This window comes from Solanum dulcamara, chromosome 6, assembly GCF_947179165.1.
Source record: "Solanum dulcamara chromosome 6, daSolDulc1.2, whole genome shotgun sequence".
Classification (NCBI taxonomy): Eukaryota; Viridiplantae; Streptophyta; class Magnoliopsida; order Solanales; family Solanaceae; genus Solanum; species Solanum dulcamara.
In genome coordinates this window covers 72,260,161-72,280,657 of record NC_077242.1, presented here as the reverse complement: position 1 = coordinate 72,280,657, position 20,497 = coordinate 72,260,161, and the positions used below count along the sequence as shown (strand labels likewise).

At 29.3% G+C, this 20,497-nt stretch overlaps 1 protein-coding gene and 1 pseudogene across 1 annotated transcript; one reads left to right on the top strand and one right to left on the bottom strand.

The window, feature by feature from the left end:
* The first annotated feature begins 6,693 nt into the window (after positions 1-6,693).
* On the top strand, positions 6,694-10,300 carry LOC129891403 (serine/threonine-protein kinase PBL34-like). Its single transcript, XM_055966752.1, has 6 exons — positions 6,694-6,967; positions 8,304-8,641; positions 8,762-8,897; positions 9,143-9,276; positions 9,355-9,478; positions 9,616-10,300. The coding sequence occupies exons 1-6, from the start codon at positions 6,832-6,834 to the stop codon at positions 10,068-10,070; spliced, it is 1,323 nt and encodes a 440-aa protein (XP_055822727.1). The 5' UTR covers positions 6,694-6,831; the 3' UTR covers positions 10,071-10,300.
* Positions 10,301-13,091: 2,791 nt separating this feature from the next.
* Positions 13,092-13,205, bottom strand: LOC129893639 (U6 spliceosomal RNA; annotated as a pseudogene).
* Positions 13,206-20,497: the final 7,292 nt, after the last annotated feature.

Sequence of the window (20,497 nt, the reverse complement as noted above, 5' to 3'; positions counted from 1 at the left end):
GACTTATCTTTAGGTTTACAAATTATAATTACCATACATATTTTATATGTTTAGAGATAAAAATATAAAAAATTCTTAATGGGTTAACAGTTTATCCAATAACAAAATTGAGTAATCCGTCCCCCAAATAAGCCGTTAATTATAAAATTTAAATCTATTCCCCATCCGCTAATCCGATAACTCAATACCAATAAGTCAATAAGCCAATTTTGCGGTTGGGTTATCGGTAGCGGTCGATTTTGAATAGCCCTACTCCCCACTTCCTTGTACTGCTTCTTAAGAAAAGTTTATCTTTTCAGATTAAAAAAAAACACTCAATCTTCATAATAGCGTGTGAAAAATATAGGAGGAGCCTGTTATTATGGATAAATTTACACAAGTATTGTAAAAAATAAATAAACTATCAATATATATTATTTAAATAACATAATATATAAATGTGTCCTTTAACTAATTGGATTCAGTTGGTATTTATATCATACAATTTTGGGTGTGCATAAGTAGGCACTTAAACTATCCAAAATTTGAACAATTAGATACACGCGTCCTATGTGACGTCCTTATGTGGTGATTCACGTTCTACATGACATCCTACGTGTATTAAGCCACATAGGACACATTTGTCTACTTGTTCAACTTTTGGATAGTTTAAGCGTCTATAAGTACACACCCAAAGTTGAAGGACATAAATGTCAGTTGCAGTCAAGTTAAAGATTATATTTATGTATTATTCATATTTAAATATAGTAACTATATTTGGCAATTGGAAACTTTGAAAAAATTGTTCTCCTACGATAAATACAATTTAAATAGAAGAAAATGACTATGAAAAAAATATTTCATGTTATTTTTTAATGATCTCTTAAGAAAAACGTCATATAATTAAAAGAATACTTTTAGAACATGTTTGGAAAGCCACAATGTAATTGGAATTTGGTGTAATTAGGTGTAATTACAGAAGGGGAGCCTTGGAGTAACAGGTAAAGTTGCTGCCATGTGACCAAGAGGTCACGGGTTCAAGCCTTGAAAATAGCCTCTGACAAAAATGCAAGGTAAGGCTGCGTACAATAGACCCTTGTGGTCGGGCCCTTCCCCGAACCCTGCGCATAGCGGGAGCTTTAGTGCACCGGACTGCCCTTTATGTGTAATTACACTCTTTGACATGTTTGGTAGACCAAGTTATTACTTGGTAAGAGAGGAATTGAGTGTAATTGAAGGAGAGTAATTAGACTCTTCAATTCCCAAGGAAGGGTAAGAAATTGATGTAATTACATCATGTAATTACATGAAGCTTTTTAAAATTCTTCTTTTATTTATATTTATATTTTTTATTTTAATTTATTTTTTATTTCTACTATTATTTTAAAATATTTTTATTATTCTAATATTTTCTATATATATATATATATATATAGGTTTTATTTATATTTTATTTCATTCTCATTCTCACCCTTTACTTTTTCATTCCATGCAATTTTTCATATTATTTATTTATTATTATTTTATTTCTTTTTAAAAATAATTTTGTTAGTGTTCTAATTTTTAAAATCATATTTATGTACATTGTGTTAAAATTTGATATAAGAGCATTATGTTAAATTTTTTGTTTTGAATTTAGGATTTAAGTTATTTTCAATTTCATTTGTTTTAGTAGTATTGACTTGATATTTCACATTACAAAATATTTATTTTTTAGTTAAACTTGATAGATTATTTTTTTATCAAATATTTTAATAATTTTATGACATTATATTTATAATATTAACATTATTTTCAAACATAAATTTCATGATATTCATAAAAATCTTATGTGTTTAGTTTATTTGATTAAATTATTTAAAATATACTAATTTAAAAAATATAAATAAATTATTTTTTTATAATATTAGTTAAGAACGTATGTTTATTAATTAATATTTAATTTAATATCATTTATAAATATCCTTGTCTAATATAAAATTTAAATTTAGAAAATTAACTTTTATTTTTAAAATTTAATATAACCTTGTAATTACACTTGTTCAACCAAACAGAACAATTGTAATTATACTGAAATTACACTGTGGCAAGAAAACAGGTCACCATAATTACTAGACTGTGTAATTACGAGGTTGGTAATTATTACCCTAGTAATTACATCAATTCCAATTACTAGATGGCTTTCTAAACAGACCCTTAATATATCATAGGATTAATCTCTTAGAAACATTGTCGGGTTTGTATGTAAATAATTCATCACCAACTTAATTAATATCTAAGATATTTATGAAAAATATAGAATATTCATAGAGTTGTAGAGAATTGGAAGGAAAATTGTAGAATGAGAATTCTAGAGTAATTCTAAAAAAATATAATTAGGCATATTGTAGAAGAGAGTAGTAAATATCTCTTTCTAGATTTTTTCATCACCACCTATAAACAGAAGTGGTCATTTCAGTTGTAACTAAGTAAGAAAGAGAAAAAGAAAGCAAATATAAATATAAGAGTGAGTGCTTAAGTAAAAAGTGTTGCGGAAGCAAACAACAAATAAGTAATCAAGTGAGAAGTAAGAGAGAGCAACACAACGAGTTGCTAGAGTGTGAGTGCAAGATATATTGAGTGTAAGAATTGTAAGACTAAAACGGATTCTTACTTTGCAATAATAAAATTCAAGTCGTGAGTGTCAACAATTGAAATATATATGTTTAAAATAACATGAACTCAAATAATAAAATTATGTTAAAAACGCTTTCATTTAACAAGCTTTAAATAACATGAACTCAAATTAATTAATCAAAACTTCAAAACGAAAATCCACACATAGTACCACCATGTGAAAAACTAAAAAATAACTCGAATATGCAGCTAAAAATAACTCGAATATGCAGCTAACATTTTCTCATGAAGCAACTATATATAGTACTTGCTAACTTTATACGTCAAAAAATGGGTTATCTTGTTTGCCATAGAATCTATATATCTTTAGAACTCCATTCCTTTAAATTGCCTATGTTAAAAATATCTCGGTGAAACTAGAATTTTCACTTAAGTAATTGAATAAATGAATAAATTCAAGGAAATTTAATGTATAGTATATATATACATACATAAAAAATATTTTATATAGATAATGCAATTTTTCAACGAAAGAATGTCAATTAGTGATATTGCTATATGTATTTAAGGAATGTTAATTGAAATCTTTTCGTCAAAAAATTATATTATATAGCTTAGCAAAATTCTTTATATATATATTTATTTCCTTTTGGCCTCTTTGCGAGTTTACTTTTTATATTTTAAAATTTTTTTATAAAAATTCTGACTTCAGTATTGATATTAATTAGACATAATACATACATATGCTTTTTAACTTGGCCTCATTTTATATTTATGTCCTTCAACTTTGGAGGTACATAAGTAATTGACATGTAGGACGAACGTGTCTATTTATTCAAGTTTTGGATAGTTAAAGTGTCTACTTATGCACTAAAAAAATTAAAGATCATAATTGTCAGCTGAAACCAAGTTAAAGATGTTATATTTATGTCCTATTAATTAACTCTCCTTTAAACAAAAATAGCTCTGCACCGAAAAGATGGGACCCAAAAAGTTAGTAGTGGAAATGGGTATCAACTTTTTTCCCAACAATGCATGGTCAAGTTGCAGGCAGGGTACAAGAAAATAATGAAAAGAATAGGATCTTATTACTTTGCTTTTATTTTTTTTATTTTTTTTTATCATACAAAAGCATCAAGAATGTATAAATTTGATTTGTTTATATTGGTTAGTGAAAATGAGCCCTACCAATCTCACATCTTTGTCCCCCTTTTTGAATAAATAAAGTCACCTTAAGGTGAAAGAACAAAAATAAATCTCCACATATATTATATAAATAAAAAATAAAGGCTAATTAGTTTTGTGTTCTTATATTTAATTAATTAATTAATTACTCCCTCTGTCTTAAATTCTTTGTCATTTTTCTCTTTTATACACTCCTTAAAAAATAATAATTAGGACGAAATTTACTTATTTTATTTTTTAATTATGTTTTAAGATATAATTTCACTTTATTTTAATATTTATATTATCTATGTGTGATATCCTCATAATTATAATGCTTGTCGTTTTTTAAGAACAATGAAGTTTTACAATAACAGATAATTTAAGATGATTAATTTAAAAAAATTATAATAGCTAATTTGAGACAGAGAGAGTAATTGTTTTGAGGAGACAAATAAAATGCTAGCCAAGATTTGCACTCAAAGTGCCCTTGACCATCCCTTTTAGTGTTTTGACCATTAATTATATTATACATATTAATCTTTATTTTAGTTGTTCTTGTTTAGACAAGCTTCAAGAGTCAAAAAGTTTGGATTTTATTTTAAATTATTTCATGAAAACTAATAATGACAAATTTGAAGTAAGAAAGATATACATTTTTGGACAAACTCAAGCAAAAACTAATATTGAAATTATTTGTAATACCATTACAATTTTTATCACTTTCACATTTTTGTCATCAATCGACCTTTCCAACTCAATTATAACATTAAAGGAAACAAAGGGAAAAAAAAAACTCCAGATTTGAACCTTTTGTAATTTTGTAGTTAAATTTAGCTTTTAGCCAATCAATATGCCAAAACTTCAGACAATATTTTTTATACCTTCAGTCTCTTATGCACAAGGTTATTTTCAAAGTAGCAAAACTTACAAAAAATTAATAAACTTCAACTATGGCGTAAATGATGATATAAAAACTAGCTATTTGAGCACTTCTCCCCAATTAACCAAAAGGAATCGGCTCCAGATGAAGTTCTCGATCATTAAAATTAGAAATAAATATCAAAAACACATTTGAACTATCTCATTTTTTTTGAGTTTCATACCTAAATTATTGGGAGTGTGAGTTTCATATCTAAACTATCACTTATTAATTTGAGAAACACACTTCTCTCTTTTTTTCCACTCTCAACATGGTGTGTATACTACTCTCTCTCTTTCATTTTAAAAAATTTGTCATATCACATTCCACATGGACAAAACATCTATCTAAATAAAAATTAAGTAAATTATTAAATTAGTTAAAATTAAAGATTAAAGTATTACTATCTTCCGTCCAAAAAAATTATAAAATAAAATATAAAATATTTATTTATCTCACTCCACCACTTTCTCCCACCATACCCCCACCCCCCTACCTAAATTTTTCTAGTTTTTTTTATTTATTAAATTTTTTCATAAAAGTTTTTACTTCATCTCCCCCCTCCCCTTCAAATAATAATTTAGATATTTTTATTTTTATTTTAAAAAAAAAAATTCTACCCCACCCCACCTAACCCTCCACTTGCAAATCTTTTTCTCGTTTTGTGTTTGATATTACATATGATTTTAGGAAAATATTTTTTACTTGCCGCAAGACTTTTCTTAAGATAAAATTTTTATTTCTGTTATATTCGGGTACGCAAGTAGGAAAAAATATTTCCCTAAAAATATATGTACATATCTAACATAAAATAAAAAAAATATACAAAATAAATAAATATAATTTAAGAGCGGAGGGTTAGATGGGATGGGTATACTTTATTTTTTTAAAAAATTAAAATAATAACATTTTTTAGGAAGGAGGGGGGAGGTATGATTTTTTTTTAAATATTTTATAAAAGAAATATAAGAAAATTAAATATATAAAAGGACGGAAATTGTGGGGCGGGGGGGGGGGGGGGGGAGAGAAGAGGTGGTGGAATGTGTGAGCAAAATATTTGAAAATTTTATTTTTTAAAAAAATAATCTTTTTTTAAAAATAATTTCTTTTATAAAAAATAATTTCTTTTTTGGGGATAAAAATACTTTAGTCTGTTAATTTTTAACTAATACTAATAGTTTATTTAATTTTTGTCAAGGTAAAGTATTTTATCCATGTTGCAAGGGTTTTTGAGAGAGTAGAGAGAATGTAACACACACCGAGGTATATTTCTCAAACTAATAAGCGATAGTTTAGGTATGAAACTCACACTTCTAATAATCTAATAATTTAGGTATGACACAAAAAAAAGGATAATTAAAATGTGTTTTTTTTATATTTATCTCTTCAAATAAAGCATTAGGTAAGGCATGTGAATTGATTCTTTATAGTTCATCATTTTATATGAGGAAAATTTGACGTAGGTTTGTTAATTTCCTTTATCATTATAACTACCAATCATACCTACAAACAAGGTGGGAATTTCTCCAAAAAACATAATAATGATCATTATAAATTTTTTGTTTTAATTTATAAATCAAGTGTTTTCGTTCTTTAAATTTCGTGACAAGTTAAATAATACCACATAAATTGAAATAGAGAAAATATAAATTAGTAGCATAGTTGTGATTGTCACACACAACTCACTACCACTTTTAGTAATTCACTTGTTCAACTGTTTAAAATAACTGTTCTTTCGAGGGGTGGGGGAGGGGGGGCTAGGTGAAGAGGCTGTCATTCCCCACAAAAAAGGCAATATGGAGAAAAAGCTCTTTTTGTACACACTGCCATGATGTTGATGATGATAAATGATGAATGATGCCTTCAATCTCTCACACCTAACAATAACAAACAATCAGAATTTTTAATTTTTTAAATATAAAAAGCAGACACAGGAAAAAGTTAAAGAGAATTCAATATCATATGCACAGAAAAAATCATTTTTAACCTTGATATTGTATTTTTCTGACGGAAAAAGTTTGAATAACCCCTTACTCCTACCTGGTTCCACTCCTGTCTCTCACTCTCTTCCTTTATTAATCCCATATATGGTGAATCTTTTCTTTGTTCCCCATCTCTCTTCTCTTAATTAGTAATTTTTTTTTCTCTTCATGGAGAAGGAGAAGAAGAAGGAGAAGAATTGTGGTTGTTGGGCTGTTCTTAGGCTGAGTAATGTTATTGGAGGATCCTCTGTCTCTAAACACTCTGCTAATTCTATTCCAAGAACTAGTCTTGTCTATGATGCAGGTTTTCTTCTTTGTCATTTACTAATTATAGCTTTCTATCTTTCACGTTATCCGAACAAGAGTCTTGGGGTAAAATTATTTTCATGCTATAATGAGGTTACAGGTTCCAGCTGTAGAAACAGTCTCTTGCAGAAATGCAAGGAAGGCTGCGTAAACCAGAATGTGTATTGGGCTGCCCTTTTATCTTTCAAGTTACCTGCTTAGTGATTATATAGTATTAAACTTTAAATCATTTGTCAGTTTCTATCTATACAAATTATTAGTATTGGACGGAGATGAGCTTAAATGGAGCAACATGGACAACCATCGTTGTTGATGCATACAAATGGTTCAATTAATAACGGGGATGGAATATCGGTTGGATGGTTAGGACATACAGCCTATCTTTAGAGATAAAGAAGGGCGTAAACTTTTTTGTACGTCGTATGGCTACTTTTCTTTTTTTGAAACATTTCCGATCGTATTGGTAGACGGGGATAGAATAGTTAGAGCCGATGTTCCTTTAAGAAGGGCGGAATCGAAGTATAGTGTTGAATACTCAAATTAAAGGGCTACTTGTGATTCTGTTTTTATGTAACTTATATTTTATGTTGTTAGTCTTCTTGTTTTTGCTGGATTTCCCCTGCTTGATGACCATCTTTAAGTTAATGGAGTATTTAGGTTAATTCCCTTGATTCATATCTTATAGTGTAGTGGTATTGGGTTGGTTGGAGTCTCCCACGTAATAAGTGTGAGTTCAATTCCCTTTATTCATGTCTTATAGTCTAGTGGTATCATTGGAGTCTCCCATGTAATAGGTGTGAGTTCAATTCCCTTGATTCATGTCTTATAGTCTAGTGGTATTGGGTTGGAGTCTCCCACGTAATAGGTGTGAGTTCAATTCCCTTGATTCATGTCTTATAGTCTAGTGGTATCGGGTTGGAGTCTCACACGTAATAGGTGTGAGTTCAATTCTCACTATTCCCCTTTTCCTTCCCGTTCCTTGGTCCCTCTATGGTTTAATAGAAATTTTAAATAAAAGAGAAAGCATACTTAAATGTGTTCAATAATTTGTTCTTCAGCAAATAGGACCTTCATCAACCTTCTAATTTTAACAATCTAGACAACATAACATGTAGAACAGTCAAATCTCTTTATAATGTCGTTTGTTCCGATAGTTTTTGGGTGCTATAGGAAAATGTTATTATAGAAAACATATAATATAAGATAACATGAAAAAACGGCGTTATAGTGAAATATTGTTATAGATGATGGATGTTATGGAGAGGTTTGATTGTATGTCTATGTATATTGAGAGATTTATGAAGTATTTACAACCATCTATTTTACAAGTGCAGCCACAGAGACTCGTTACCTAAATGCTAGCAGCCGCGAGATGTGTGTACCTGATGAAGCAAGAGTATCTACTGATACACCTACTGATCCACCAACACAGCCTCCACCAGCAGCAGAAAACAAAGTGCAGCGGCAGCTGCTTCAGTTTACATTTCACGAGCTAAAATCTGCAACGGGGAACTTCAGACCGGATAGCATTCTTGGTGAAGGTGGATTTGGATATGTATTCAAAGGCTGGATAGAGGAGAACGGAACAGCACCAGCAAAGCCCGGTTCTGGGATTACGGTTGCTGTCAAGAGCTTGAAACCGGATGGTCTTCAAGGTCATAGAGAATGGGTGGTTAGTACGTAGACTATCTGCTCGTGGTTAGTAGTAAAAAATGAGTCGAATAGAGTAAGCGAAAGAAATGTTAATACCGGTATATGCAATGGATAATCGTGATCATGAATTTTAATACAGGCAGAAGTAGACTTCCTTGGACAGCTTCATCATCCTAATCTTGTCAAGTTAATTGGATATTGCATCGAAGATGACCAAAGGCTTCTTGTTTATGAGTTTATGACTCGTGGAAGCCTCGAAAACCATCTCTTCAGAAGTGAGTTCTCTGATTTCTCATTGCGTTGTGAAATGTTTTGTCTTATTAATGCAAGCAAATTGATCTTTAGTCACTATTCATAGTTGAAGAGAGTTTGTATTTCTTCTTAAAATGTGTCCTCGCTAGCATAGATAACATATGTAGACCGCGAAAAAACTAAATGCTTAAACATAGCTTATTCTATCTGATTTTGTACTTCTGTTGTTAAAAATGCTACTGCTGATTGTCTGTTAACACTGTTCAAGGGACGATACCTCTCCCATGGTCCAACAGGATAAAAATTGCACTTGGTGCAGCCAAAGGCTTAGCGTTTCTCCATGGAGGCCCTAAACCTGTCATTTATAGAGATTTCAAGACATCAAATATCTTACTTGATTCGGTATTTGATCAGGAACATCTCATATTATGTTGTCTAATACTTTCCCCGGGGATTCCAATGCTAATATAAATTCTGCAGGAGTATAATGCTAAGCTTTCAGACTTCGGCCTTGCTAAAGCTGGTCCTCAAGGTGACAAAACACATGTTTCTACAAGAGTTGTAGGAACTTATGGATATGCTGCTCCTGAATATGTGATGACAGGTAGAACACCTGTCATTTATTGTCTTTACTTTGTCTTAGGCATAAGGGATCGATATACTATGATTGTCTTGAGATATTCTGAGTACATAGATCGTCACTGTTGAAGTGTGTGACCATCTTTTTTTTTTTTTAATCAGGACATTTGACAGCAAAGAGCGACGTTTTCAGTTTTGGTGTTGTGCTGTTAGAGATTTTAACAGGTAGGAGGTCTATGGACAAAAAGAGGCCGAGTGGAGAACAAAATCTTGTAGCATGGGCAAGGCCATATTTAGCTGACAAGAGAAAGTTTTATCAACTCGTGGACCCTCGTCTGGAGCTAAATTACTCCGTTAAAGGGGTTCAAAAGATCTCACAGCTAGCTTACATTTGCTTAAGCAGGGATCCTAAATCTCGTCCTTCCATGGACGAAGTTGTGAAAGCTCTGACTCCACTACTAGACCTCAATGATCTCGCTATATTATCAAATCATTCTCGGTTAACACAATCAGGAAGACGCAAGAAGAAACTAGACGGAATGCAACAACTTAGCTATAATCATTCCAGGAGTATCAGAGGATCTCCATTACACTCTGGTAGGCAACATTGTAAATAATGCATTTTCCCTTTTCTCCGAAACTAAATACTAGACTTGGAAATTGAAGAAACAACAAGGCTTTATTATAATGTGTGTTCTGAAATTTCATGAGGCTATGAATACAATTTGAGGAGTAGTTCATTTTCCTCTTATCAAAATGTGAAATCCGTAGAGCAGCATCCATATATAACCGTGATGAAATATAGCAATGTAATTGCAAAACTTCTATTTCTGGAGTGTTGCTTGCAGATTTTTAGCTCCACCCTTTGAACATGACAAACTTTTTCCTCTCTGTATTTTGAAAGACGAGCCTTGTAGTAACGGTTAAAGTTATCATCGTGTGACCTTTAGGTCACGACTTCTAGCTGGGGAATCATCCACTGATGCTTATGTTAAAGTGAGTTGCCTATATTTACCACCATGTGATGAGGCCCCTCCCCGTGTTCTTGATTGAAAACACGGGATGCTTGATACACCAAGCTGCCTTTTTTGTTCATTTGGTAGTTTTCAATTGTTTTTTTGAGGTGGCTTTCGTTGAGTCTTCTTTGTCGCCATTTTTAAGATACGTGTGAGAGTTAGAGAACCTCTAGCTTTCGAGAACACGTACAATTCTTTTTAGGACATATTATTCAGTATAGGAATGAAAATGAGTCCGAATAGAGCGGGATGTATGAATATAGAGGATTCATATAGTTGTTGATCCAGCTGATTAATTTGCGATTTGGGCATAGTCGATTTATTGACTCGATACGACATGTGTGCAAAGTAGAAATATTTTTACAGAATCTGCATATATTCCATGGCTCTAAGAAAAAAAGACACTAATAATGCAGAATTAGTTTGCAGAATCTTCACTATTTGACCTTTTTATTACTTTATAGATGACTTCATGGCCTAAAGAATACTCACTTTTGGTACAAATATTCCAAAATATCAAGACTAACTTTAATATATTCTTTGAAGGTGTAATACATAAACATGCACTTTAATTTGGCATCAGCTGATATTTAAGTCCTCCAATCTTGAATGAGCACAAGTAGACACTTAAACTTGTATAAAGTTTAACAAGTAGACACATACGTTCTAAGTGGCATAATACAAATCAATTGTCATGTAGAATGTCTGCGTCTACCTGATCAATTTTATATAAGTTTAAGTGCACATTCAAAATTGAAGGACATAGATGCTAGCTGAGGTCAAATTAAATAACACGTTCATGTATTATGCCATCTTTGAACACTTTCCAAGTACTCAAGCAAACAACTAGCAAATAGCTAATACTTAAGGAGCTACGAATTTAGTCAAACTCAATATTGAGATTACAAGCTTATATTGGAATTGAAAAGCTAATGATCTAAAGTTACTCCTTAACTAGTCATTTGGAGTGTCAGGACAACATTAGATCAGGTCTATTAATGTTTGTTCATATTATTTTCATTCTTATGGACTAAATATTGTGATAAACTTATGAACTTTTAGATCATAATTTGATGTTTTCTTTTGAGATTTTCAATTTGCTCAATATTAATCTTTAGATAATGCCGTTGAGGTATAAAAGGTTCATAAATTATAAACAGAAATAATAAGAGGATTATTTACGAAATAACTGTCTCCAAAAAAAAAAAAAGGTTAAAAACTCATAATTTATTTTTAACCGGTCCATTAATGACCAAGCTTGTTCTTGATCAACATGGATTATGAACTAATTGGATTTTGACCCCTTTTTGTTCAACCTATTTTGAATCCTATATTCGATCTGACCCATTCATTTGCCATCACTAATTGCGCAACCAAAACGTTATGCATTAGTGCCAAAAAACATGTTAAAATGTAGGGGTATTGTTGGTTCTATTTGGGTCATTTTCTCCTAAAAGAAAATCAAATCAATTAAGTAGGTTTTATAAATATTTGAATCGAATCAAATCAATTAAATTTATTTTTTTAATAAAATATATGAATTACATTTTAATGGATTTGGCTCCTATCCATTTTCTCCAAGTTCTTATTTGGACGAGAGACACTTGTCGTAGATTTAAATCAATGATTGAGATTTAGTAAATTAAAAATAAGTCTTAATGATGATTAAAGTAATTAATTACTTTCATATATTTACTTTAAAAATATTCTTTTTAATCCCACAATTTTTTTGTTTTACATGATATATTTTCTAAATATATTTTTAAAAAATCTTAGTTTCCTTTAGTAAATTTTTCTCTCAGTTTTTACATTATTTTTTTTTTGCTAATTGTTTTAAACCTAATTTGGATGCTTTGGAAAAGAATTCCAATGTTTAGCAAAAAGTTGATAAATTTAGATGATTGGATCCTCCCGCTTTTAAGAAAAAAGTTTATTAGAATTTAATATTACTTTTTTTTTCAGTGGTTATTGTAAATAATGTAGCAATCAAATATTTAAATATTTGACAAAGTAAATTATAATATAATAAAAAATAAATTTAGTGGCTAAAATTTTGGGATTGTTCTATATTACCAAATCAAGAGAAGGAAACTTAATAATTTTATATATGTGAAATTATAATTTTTAAATAGTTGATTTGGTTCGATTTTTTCAGTTTTTATTTTTTGGGGGGCTTAAAAACAAAATGAAACCTGATTAAAATCTAACTAAAAAAAACATTAAAAAAATATGATTTTTTTTCTTCGACTGGATTTGGTCGTTGGTTTAATTCATTTTTTGATTTTTCGTAAACACCTGAGATATTCTGGAAAAATTATAGAAAGATTAATAAAAAAAAGTGAGCAGTAAGCTTAAACTATTTTTTTATTTTTCTTTTGCAGCCAACGATGAGCAGATATTACTATTATTTTGGCTGCCAAAAAGAAAAAAAATGATCTTTTAGTATTTATTGTTCCTATTTTGTTGAAAACATGTAATTGCTAATATTCTGGATTGAAAATTATTTAATCTAGTTTGTGAGCTTTGTAGGGAGCAGGTGCTACCTTTGAATGGGACCTATTCAATATAAATTTGAATTAGTCAAACTTCAATATTGAACATCAGGTGGAAAATTAGAAAAAAAAAAATTTGTAATATTAAGTACACTCAATTTGTGCATGTCTTTTTTGCGCAGGACCCATGTTAATCTTCTCTGTATCGTTTTAATTTTATTTGATATTTTTGAAGGTACAAAATTATTAAAGTTATAAAATAGGACTTTTAGCCAACGAACGCATGTAAACTATTTTTCATAAGTATTAGTAGTTTTTTCTCAAAGGTATTTTTGAAATTCTGATCAAGCACAATTTTTTTTTTCTTAGACAAACTTATCACTAGACAGAGTATCTAGCGGCCTTTTATACAAATAAAATAATCTCAATAGGGCTAAGTAGGGGCGGGGGAGAGGCTAGGTCTTTACCTTGTTAATTCTAATGAGGTAGCAAACCTCTACTAACTTACAACTATGAAGAGTGCAATTGTTGCTCCAAGATTCACAAAAAAATATTTTTTAATGATTAGTCAAACACAAGTTGTTATAAAAAAAAATACTTATGACAAAAGCACATTTTAAAATCGTATTATACATAAATACACATTTAAACTTGACCACAAATAGTAAATAAATATTTCAACTTTAATAGTGTATATCTAGCTAGATGCCACAATTTAGACTCAATTGATCATAAATGCACATTCTAACTTGTCATCACCGTGTCTAATGTATATCCATGCTACGTGCGCATGTCATATAAATTTTAAAGATGTCTAGATCACCATTTTTTAAATTAAAGTGTTTAACTAACACAATAAGAATAAAATAACATATCTAAATATGCATACATAAAATTAAAGCACTTATACTTTTCAAGCTGAGATCAAATTTAAATATTTTTTTTATGTATTATCCCATTCAAAAAAGACTTGATTGTGAAGGAAATTGATTTGAGAAAGTGAAAATGATCGTGAAAACTACCACTAAGAGCACAAGTGGTGCCTTTTGTGTTTTTCAAGGAGTTCAACATGCCTGCATTTAGGGAGATAAAGAAAGAGAGAGTGGTGACAACAATTCGAGTTTGTGGGGAGACAAGTGTTTTTTGTCTCCACAAGATGACAATTGATGTGTCATGTATGATTGAAACACATTCATAAATCAAATTCGTCAATTTAATTCAACGTGATGAAATAAATAAGATTTTAGAATTTTTAAATTTAAATTTTGAGAATAAAGAATTTCTTTGATAGAAATAGATTTTCCTCCTTATTTGAATTCTACCAACAAAGCGAAAATCTAAATTGTTCAAAAAAGTGAATTTCACATATCATATGATTACATAAAAATTTGTCCTTAGTTTACATCAATTTCCACTCTTAAAATACCAAGAAACATTTCTAGGGATAGAGGAAGTTGACTTTTTATTTAATTCAAGAATAATAATTTCATTTGGTCAAAGTAAGACACTTGACACTATTATAGCCCATGACATGTGAAATAAATAAAAGAATAGTATTTGCATTTCTTAAGAAAGTATGTTTACTAATTTGGCTTGTATTTTAAGTTTTAATAAACATAAACCAGTATCTTTTTCAATGCCAAAGCCAAAGGCATGGAAATACACTATGAGAAAGGGTAATAATATGGCATAAAAGAAAGAAAATAAAATCTTATGATATATAAGAAGGGTATTAGCACTGGTTTCCAATTATTATTTCCTATTGTTCAGTACCATTATGGAAGAAAATTTGGACAGAGTTTAATTTTCTTACACTATGATATGTAAAAAGAATTCCATAATTATTTCATTTAAAATATAAATATAAATAACTATACATAACATGTGAAATTATTAACCCAAAAAAATGGCAATTTTTAATTAACTGATAATATTAAAAATAAATTGCATTATCATTGTTTATAAGTTGAATTCATACTATTATGGAAAATTTGCGTGTTCATTATTGACATGAAATTTCTTGCAAAAGATTCAAGGAATGTTTTTTCCTTTATTAAAATTTGCTTAATTGACTCCATAAAGTCGTTTGCAAGTGTTTTCTAAGCAAAAAGCATATTTAATTACTATAGTTTAAGCAAAAACTTATTTAAATAAACAACTTATAAGAATAATAAAAGACTTGTCTCTTCCTCTAGCAACCAAAGTTAGTTTTTCAAAATAAAAATATAGGGAGTTCCAAAAATGAGTCATGTGTCCTAGGTCATTCAAAATCGAATCGCAAATGATAAGTCAATTATAAAATTAATTTATTGGATTATTGATATTGGCTGTCGAATTAATAATTGGTAAATGGATTCAAATTTTATATTTAACGATTTATCAGTGTGGGGATAAATTACTTAAATCTCTTATTGATTTAACTGTTATCTACTTATATTTTTAACTCTAGGTATATAGAATACATATTATTAATTTTAAAGCCTCATATTTTGCCACTCCTTATATGACTTTATATGTATTTGTGAGTTAGATTTCTTACTAGTCTGCTAGCTAGCTAGTCTGTATCATAATAGATGAGTAGTTCACTTTTCCTAGAAAATGTATATTTGAAGTATATTTTAGTGTTAAATATTAAGTTGTTGTATTAGTGAATATTTGTTAAATAAATGATTATATTCATGCACCCTCAAAATTTTGACTTCCATGTATTTCTCACTATATGAAATGTAAGTCAGCTGAAGGAGAATTATGTAAGATCAATTGTTTGCACACTTATGAAATCAGATGATGCTCATGACTGAAACGAATAAAATAATAAAAACCGAAGACAGTTAAGAATTGATTGTATGACTTATGATTGTCTAGGTATACACTAAAGTTTTTTCTTTTTTTTGGGTTAAAAATATACATCAAAATTCAATAATTCAAAAATATCAAATATATTGATTGACCGATGTAGTCTATTTATTTGATACAGTTAATTAATCATTTACCTGTAAATCGTATTGTTTTCATGCATGTTTTTATCATATAGCCATTCCCAATTATCGGGGAAATTGTTGATTTTTTAATTAAAGTGTGAATGACAAAGAGAGGGAAAAAAATGAAATTGTTGAAATGTTTCATTTTACAAAGAAACGTTGTCCCTCATCGGATAGGAAGAGGAATATTATTGTAATTATGTATGTACCTTTTTACTTTAAAGGTGTTAGGAAAAAAGTCTCTTCCTGCATCGTGTTAAGCGTTCAATGTATAATTTATTTTGCCATTTGAGCTAAGCTAAAATTTTGCAACTTATATTACATACCGCTATTATAGAATAATTTTTCTATTCTATATTGGATAAATTAATTCAATGTATCTCTTTACAAGAATGAAGAGATTAAATTTTTTTAAAGATACACAAGAAATTATGCTGAGTGGGATTGGTTATTTACCATTGGATTCTCTCACTTGCAATTTCTTTGTCCACTATTCTTTTTTTTATTTAGAATCGAGGATCTACAGGAAACTATTTTCTTACTTTATAAAAGTAGGAAAAAGGTCTGTACGCATATCATCCTTCCCATACTTCACTAATAGAGCCAAAAAAATTACCAAGAAGTGTCAAAATATTAAAAAGTAGACACATTAAAATAGAGGAAGTCAATATATAGTATAGTAATTATACAAGTTTAATGGTTTTGTTTTGGTAATGGCACGCCTACGTACTTTTAATAGGTGTGGTGGGGATGTTGTGGCTTTTGAGAGTTCCAAAAATTATCAAATAAAGGTACAAGTAGAATAAAAGGGGGAAAAAGAGAAGTAGAGACTATTGATAAATTATGATATTAAATTTTTTATAATATTTAATTAAGTATATTAGTAAATTGTAAAATACTAATCTTTGTAATAATATTTAATAAATGTCAACTTATATCCCTTCAATTATAAATCAAATTTGTAATACAAAATAAATATATATATTGAGAAATATTCACTCCATTCATTTTTACTTGCCACGTTTAGTTTTTCAAAAATTAAACTATGTGAATTTTGATCAATATTAATTTTAAAATACGTTTTTTCATTATATTAATATAAGAAGGATTGTAACTTAACTATAATATTTTTTAGATAGTTTAATTTAAATCTGAATATTAATCAAATTGAGGGTAGTGGCGGAGCCATCTTGTGGTTAAGGGGACCATCTGAATCCCCTTCGGTAGAAAATTATACTATTTATATGTGTTTAAAATAATTTTTTTATGTATATATAGTAGATGTCGTACCCCTTCGACTAGTTCGTGTATCTACTTTTTCAGATTTTGAATCCCGTTAATTAAAATTCTGACTCCACCACTAATTGAGGGGTAGCAAATATCAAGGGGAGTGTCTCCTAATAAAGGCCCAAGGCAAGGCTCCTTTGGCGCCGGTGTCTCCGCTTTGTTGGGTTAAATAAAACTTATAAACTCAATGCTTGCTTGCTTGTAATAAAAGCTTCTGATTAAATCGGGTTACGATGAAATGATAAGTATTTCGTTTTAATAAAAAAATTGGTTTGAGTTCTACTGGATATCTAATTATCTTTATTATGAAATGTTTTATCTTAATATAAAAGTATTTTAGTATAAATTTAGTCGAATTTTAATATAGATATCCGAGTATGAAATGAAAAAACAAAAAAAATATGTATGTCACAGACATATTACGTGCAATTTTAGTGCGTTTTTGTGCGTGTGCCTGTGTTGTAAAGAACGATGAAATAATAGAAAAAAGTTTGTACCTTACACACAAATATTAGTCCTCTTTAGAAACTTCTTTTTGACTAGACAAATAGTCCTCTTTTTACTGACATTCTGCACACTTGCTTCCAAGATTCTTCACGCTAGCCATAAAAGTAAGTTTACTATTAGAAATAAAAAAAAAATTAATTGCGAAATAGTAACACGTTTGTGTTATAGAATGATTTTTTCGTCATTTTGATCGAATGAGTTTATTGAAAAAATGTATACTGGCAAACAAATTCTCGCAAAATAGTTAATATTTTTTATTCTTTTCTCACTGATTCAATCAAAATATATGTGAAACTAGTAACTGAAGATTTTTCAATGGAAAAATAATAATTTTTTAAATAGTGATATTTATTAGTATAAGATTTGATGGCTTGAATGATTAAAAAAATATTTTTTATAACATGTTTAAATCCATCATTTCCTTGTAGAAATTAAGCTTCAAAATGTGCCAATATAACTATCTCATAGTCTGATAAAAAGATTAATCAAATGCAGCTATGAACTACAAAAAAAGTGTTTTAGTATTATTAAAATAATAAACAATTCGACATATAGAGAGAAAAAGAGGTAAATTAATAAACAATCATGAATATTAATTTAAGGTGTAGCATGCGCAAAAGAGAAACCAAAAGAGAGAAGAAAAAGACTCTTTATGTATGTGTTTTTTGTGTGTCTGAATTTGTGTATTTAGAGTAGAAAGTAAGCATGAAAAACCTTAAAAGCAAGTTGCTTCCTAATTGACATCATTCCACTCACAAATCCTTCCCATCCCAAAGCAACCACTATAACTAACAACTCATATTTATGTCATTTCAATGTGAATAAGTAGACACTTAAATTTATATTAAATTAAATAAATAGACGCGCACATTTTATATGATAAAATACACATAAAATGTCATATAGGACGAGAACTGCCACATAGGACGCTACATATGACGAAATATTTATTCAACTTTATTCAAATTTAAGTGTCTACTTGTGCATATCCACAGTTGAAAGGCATAAATGTCAACTGAGGACAAATTAAATGACACGTTTATATATTATATTAATTTTTACATGATCCGTGTTAAATTAATTTAGTGGCAGAGCTATCATTGTTCAAGAAAAGTCAATTAATATTCTTTCATCGCAAAATTACACTATATAAATAGATCAATTATTATTTTGAACGTACATATATACTCTATTTGGGAAGTTGAAACCTCATATATTTCCTTTTTTATATTTTGAATTTTCTTAATAGAAATTTAGGCTCTGCTTACTGGATTAACTTATTATCTCAGCTAGCTAGTATCAAGTAAGCAGTTACTAGACTAATCATTATACAGTTTTGTCTATAATTTTTCAAAAAATATCTGTGTATAAATAATTTTTTTGAGAGTTACTAATATATACCATTCAATTATCTAGTTTACCGATATAGCCAAGTGATCAAATGATTCAGACCTGTAATTATCCTATATTTTTTTGACACAAGCATCAAGAAGAATTTAAACTCTTATAAATTATACATGTTTCTCCCTATCACTTCACTCTCATCTCTGCCAGCCTCTCCCTCATTAATTCCTTTTACTATATTTTTCCATGCATCTTCTTAATTATGATCACTATGTTCTATTTTATTGTTAACACATCTCTCTATTCCTTCACATACTTGGAATGTTTTGCTATATTTTTCCTTTTTTCAGTATTCGAAATCTATTAGTTCGATTAATTTGAATATGCGTCAACACTTCTATTATGAGGTAAAGAACTCCCAAATAAATGAATCTTTGTTATTTTACGAGTTCTAACCGAAACATTTGAGAAGGTAAGTGTGAAGGGATTGAATGTGAATTGTTTTCTTCTATTCTTTTTGGTATTTTTTTCTAAAAGTCATTTATTGGTAGTCAAACATCAGTTACAAAACGTCTCATTTGACTCGAAAAAAATACAACTAAATATCATGACTAATAATACCATGTCTATATATACATAAATGGCCATTATATTGTTTTCATGTGTTGCAACAAAGGGGCCATTTAAAGTATTTTGTTTTAATAGTTTCGTCTCTTTTTTTTTTCCTTCTTCTTTTTGGGTACAAATTAAAGAAGTATGGTATATATAGATTCGTGAGGAAATAAAGGTGAGTATTTTGAATTAGAGAAGCGATGTTGGTGAGGTTCAATCTGAAGACGAGTTTACGTTTATTTTTGTAAAGAACGATCTCAGATTGAGCCGCGCCAATATCATTTCTTTTTACCAATTCAATTTAATTACCATTTAAATTGATTCTTGTACATGAATAATTGCCTTCCTCTTCTTCTTTTTGCCTTTGAGACAAAAGAAAGAAATTAACAATATATATGTACATAAAAATTTTGTAGTAATATCCAAACCCTTTGTTTTGTATATTTGCCTTTCATTTTGAGTTTTGAGGATGTTTATACATATATATTCCATCTCAATTTATGTGCTAAATTGGAGGTGAATACTTTTCTAATGAATTTTCTATGTATGATGATGTATAGATTAAGATCTGTACGATGTCCAATGAGCAAAAAAGGGAATGAGATATACTCACCGATATAAGGTAAGAATGTTGTAACACGTGTTTCATATCATGTCTGTTAATTAAGGGACCATGGGGTTAATGGAAGAATGGATCTATGCTTCTTTATTATGGTAGACTGTCTACATCACATTTCTAGGATAATGTGGTTTTTCTCCATATCTCTGCGTGAAAACTGAACACGAAATACTTTGTGCACCGAAT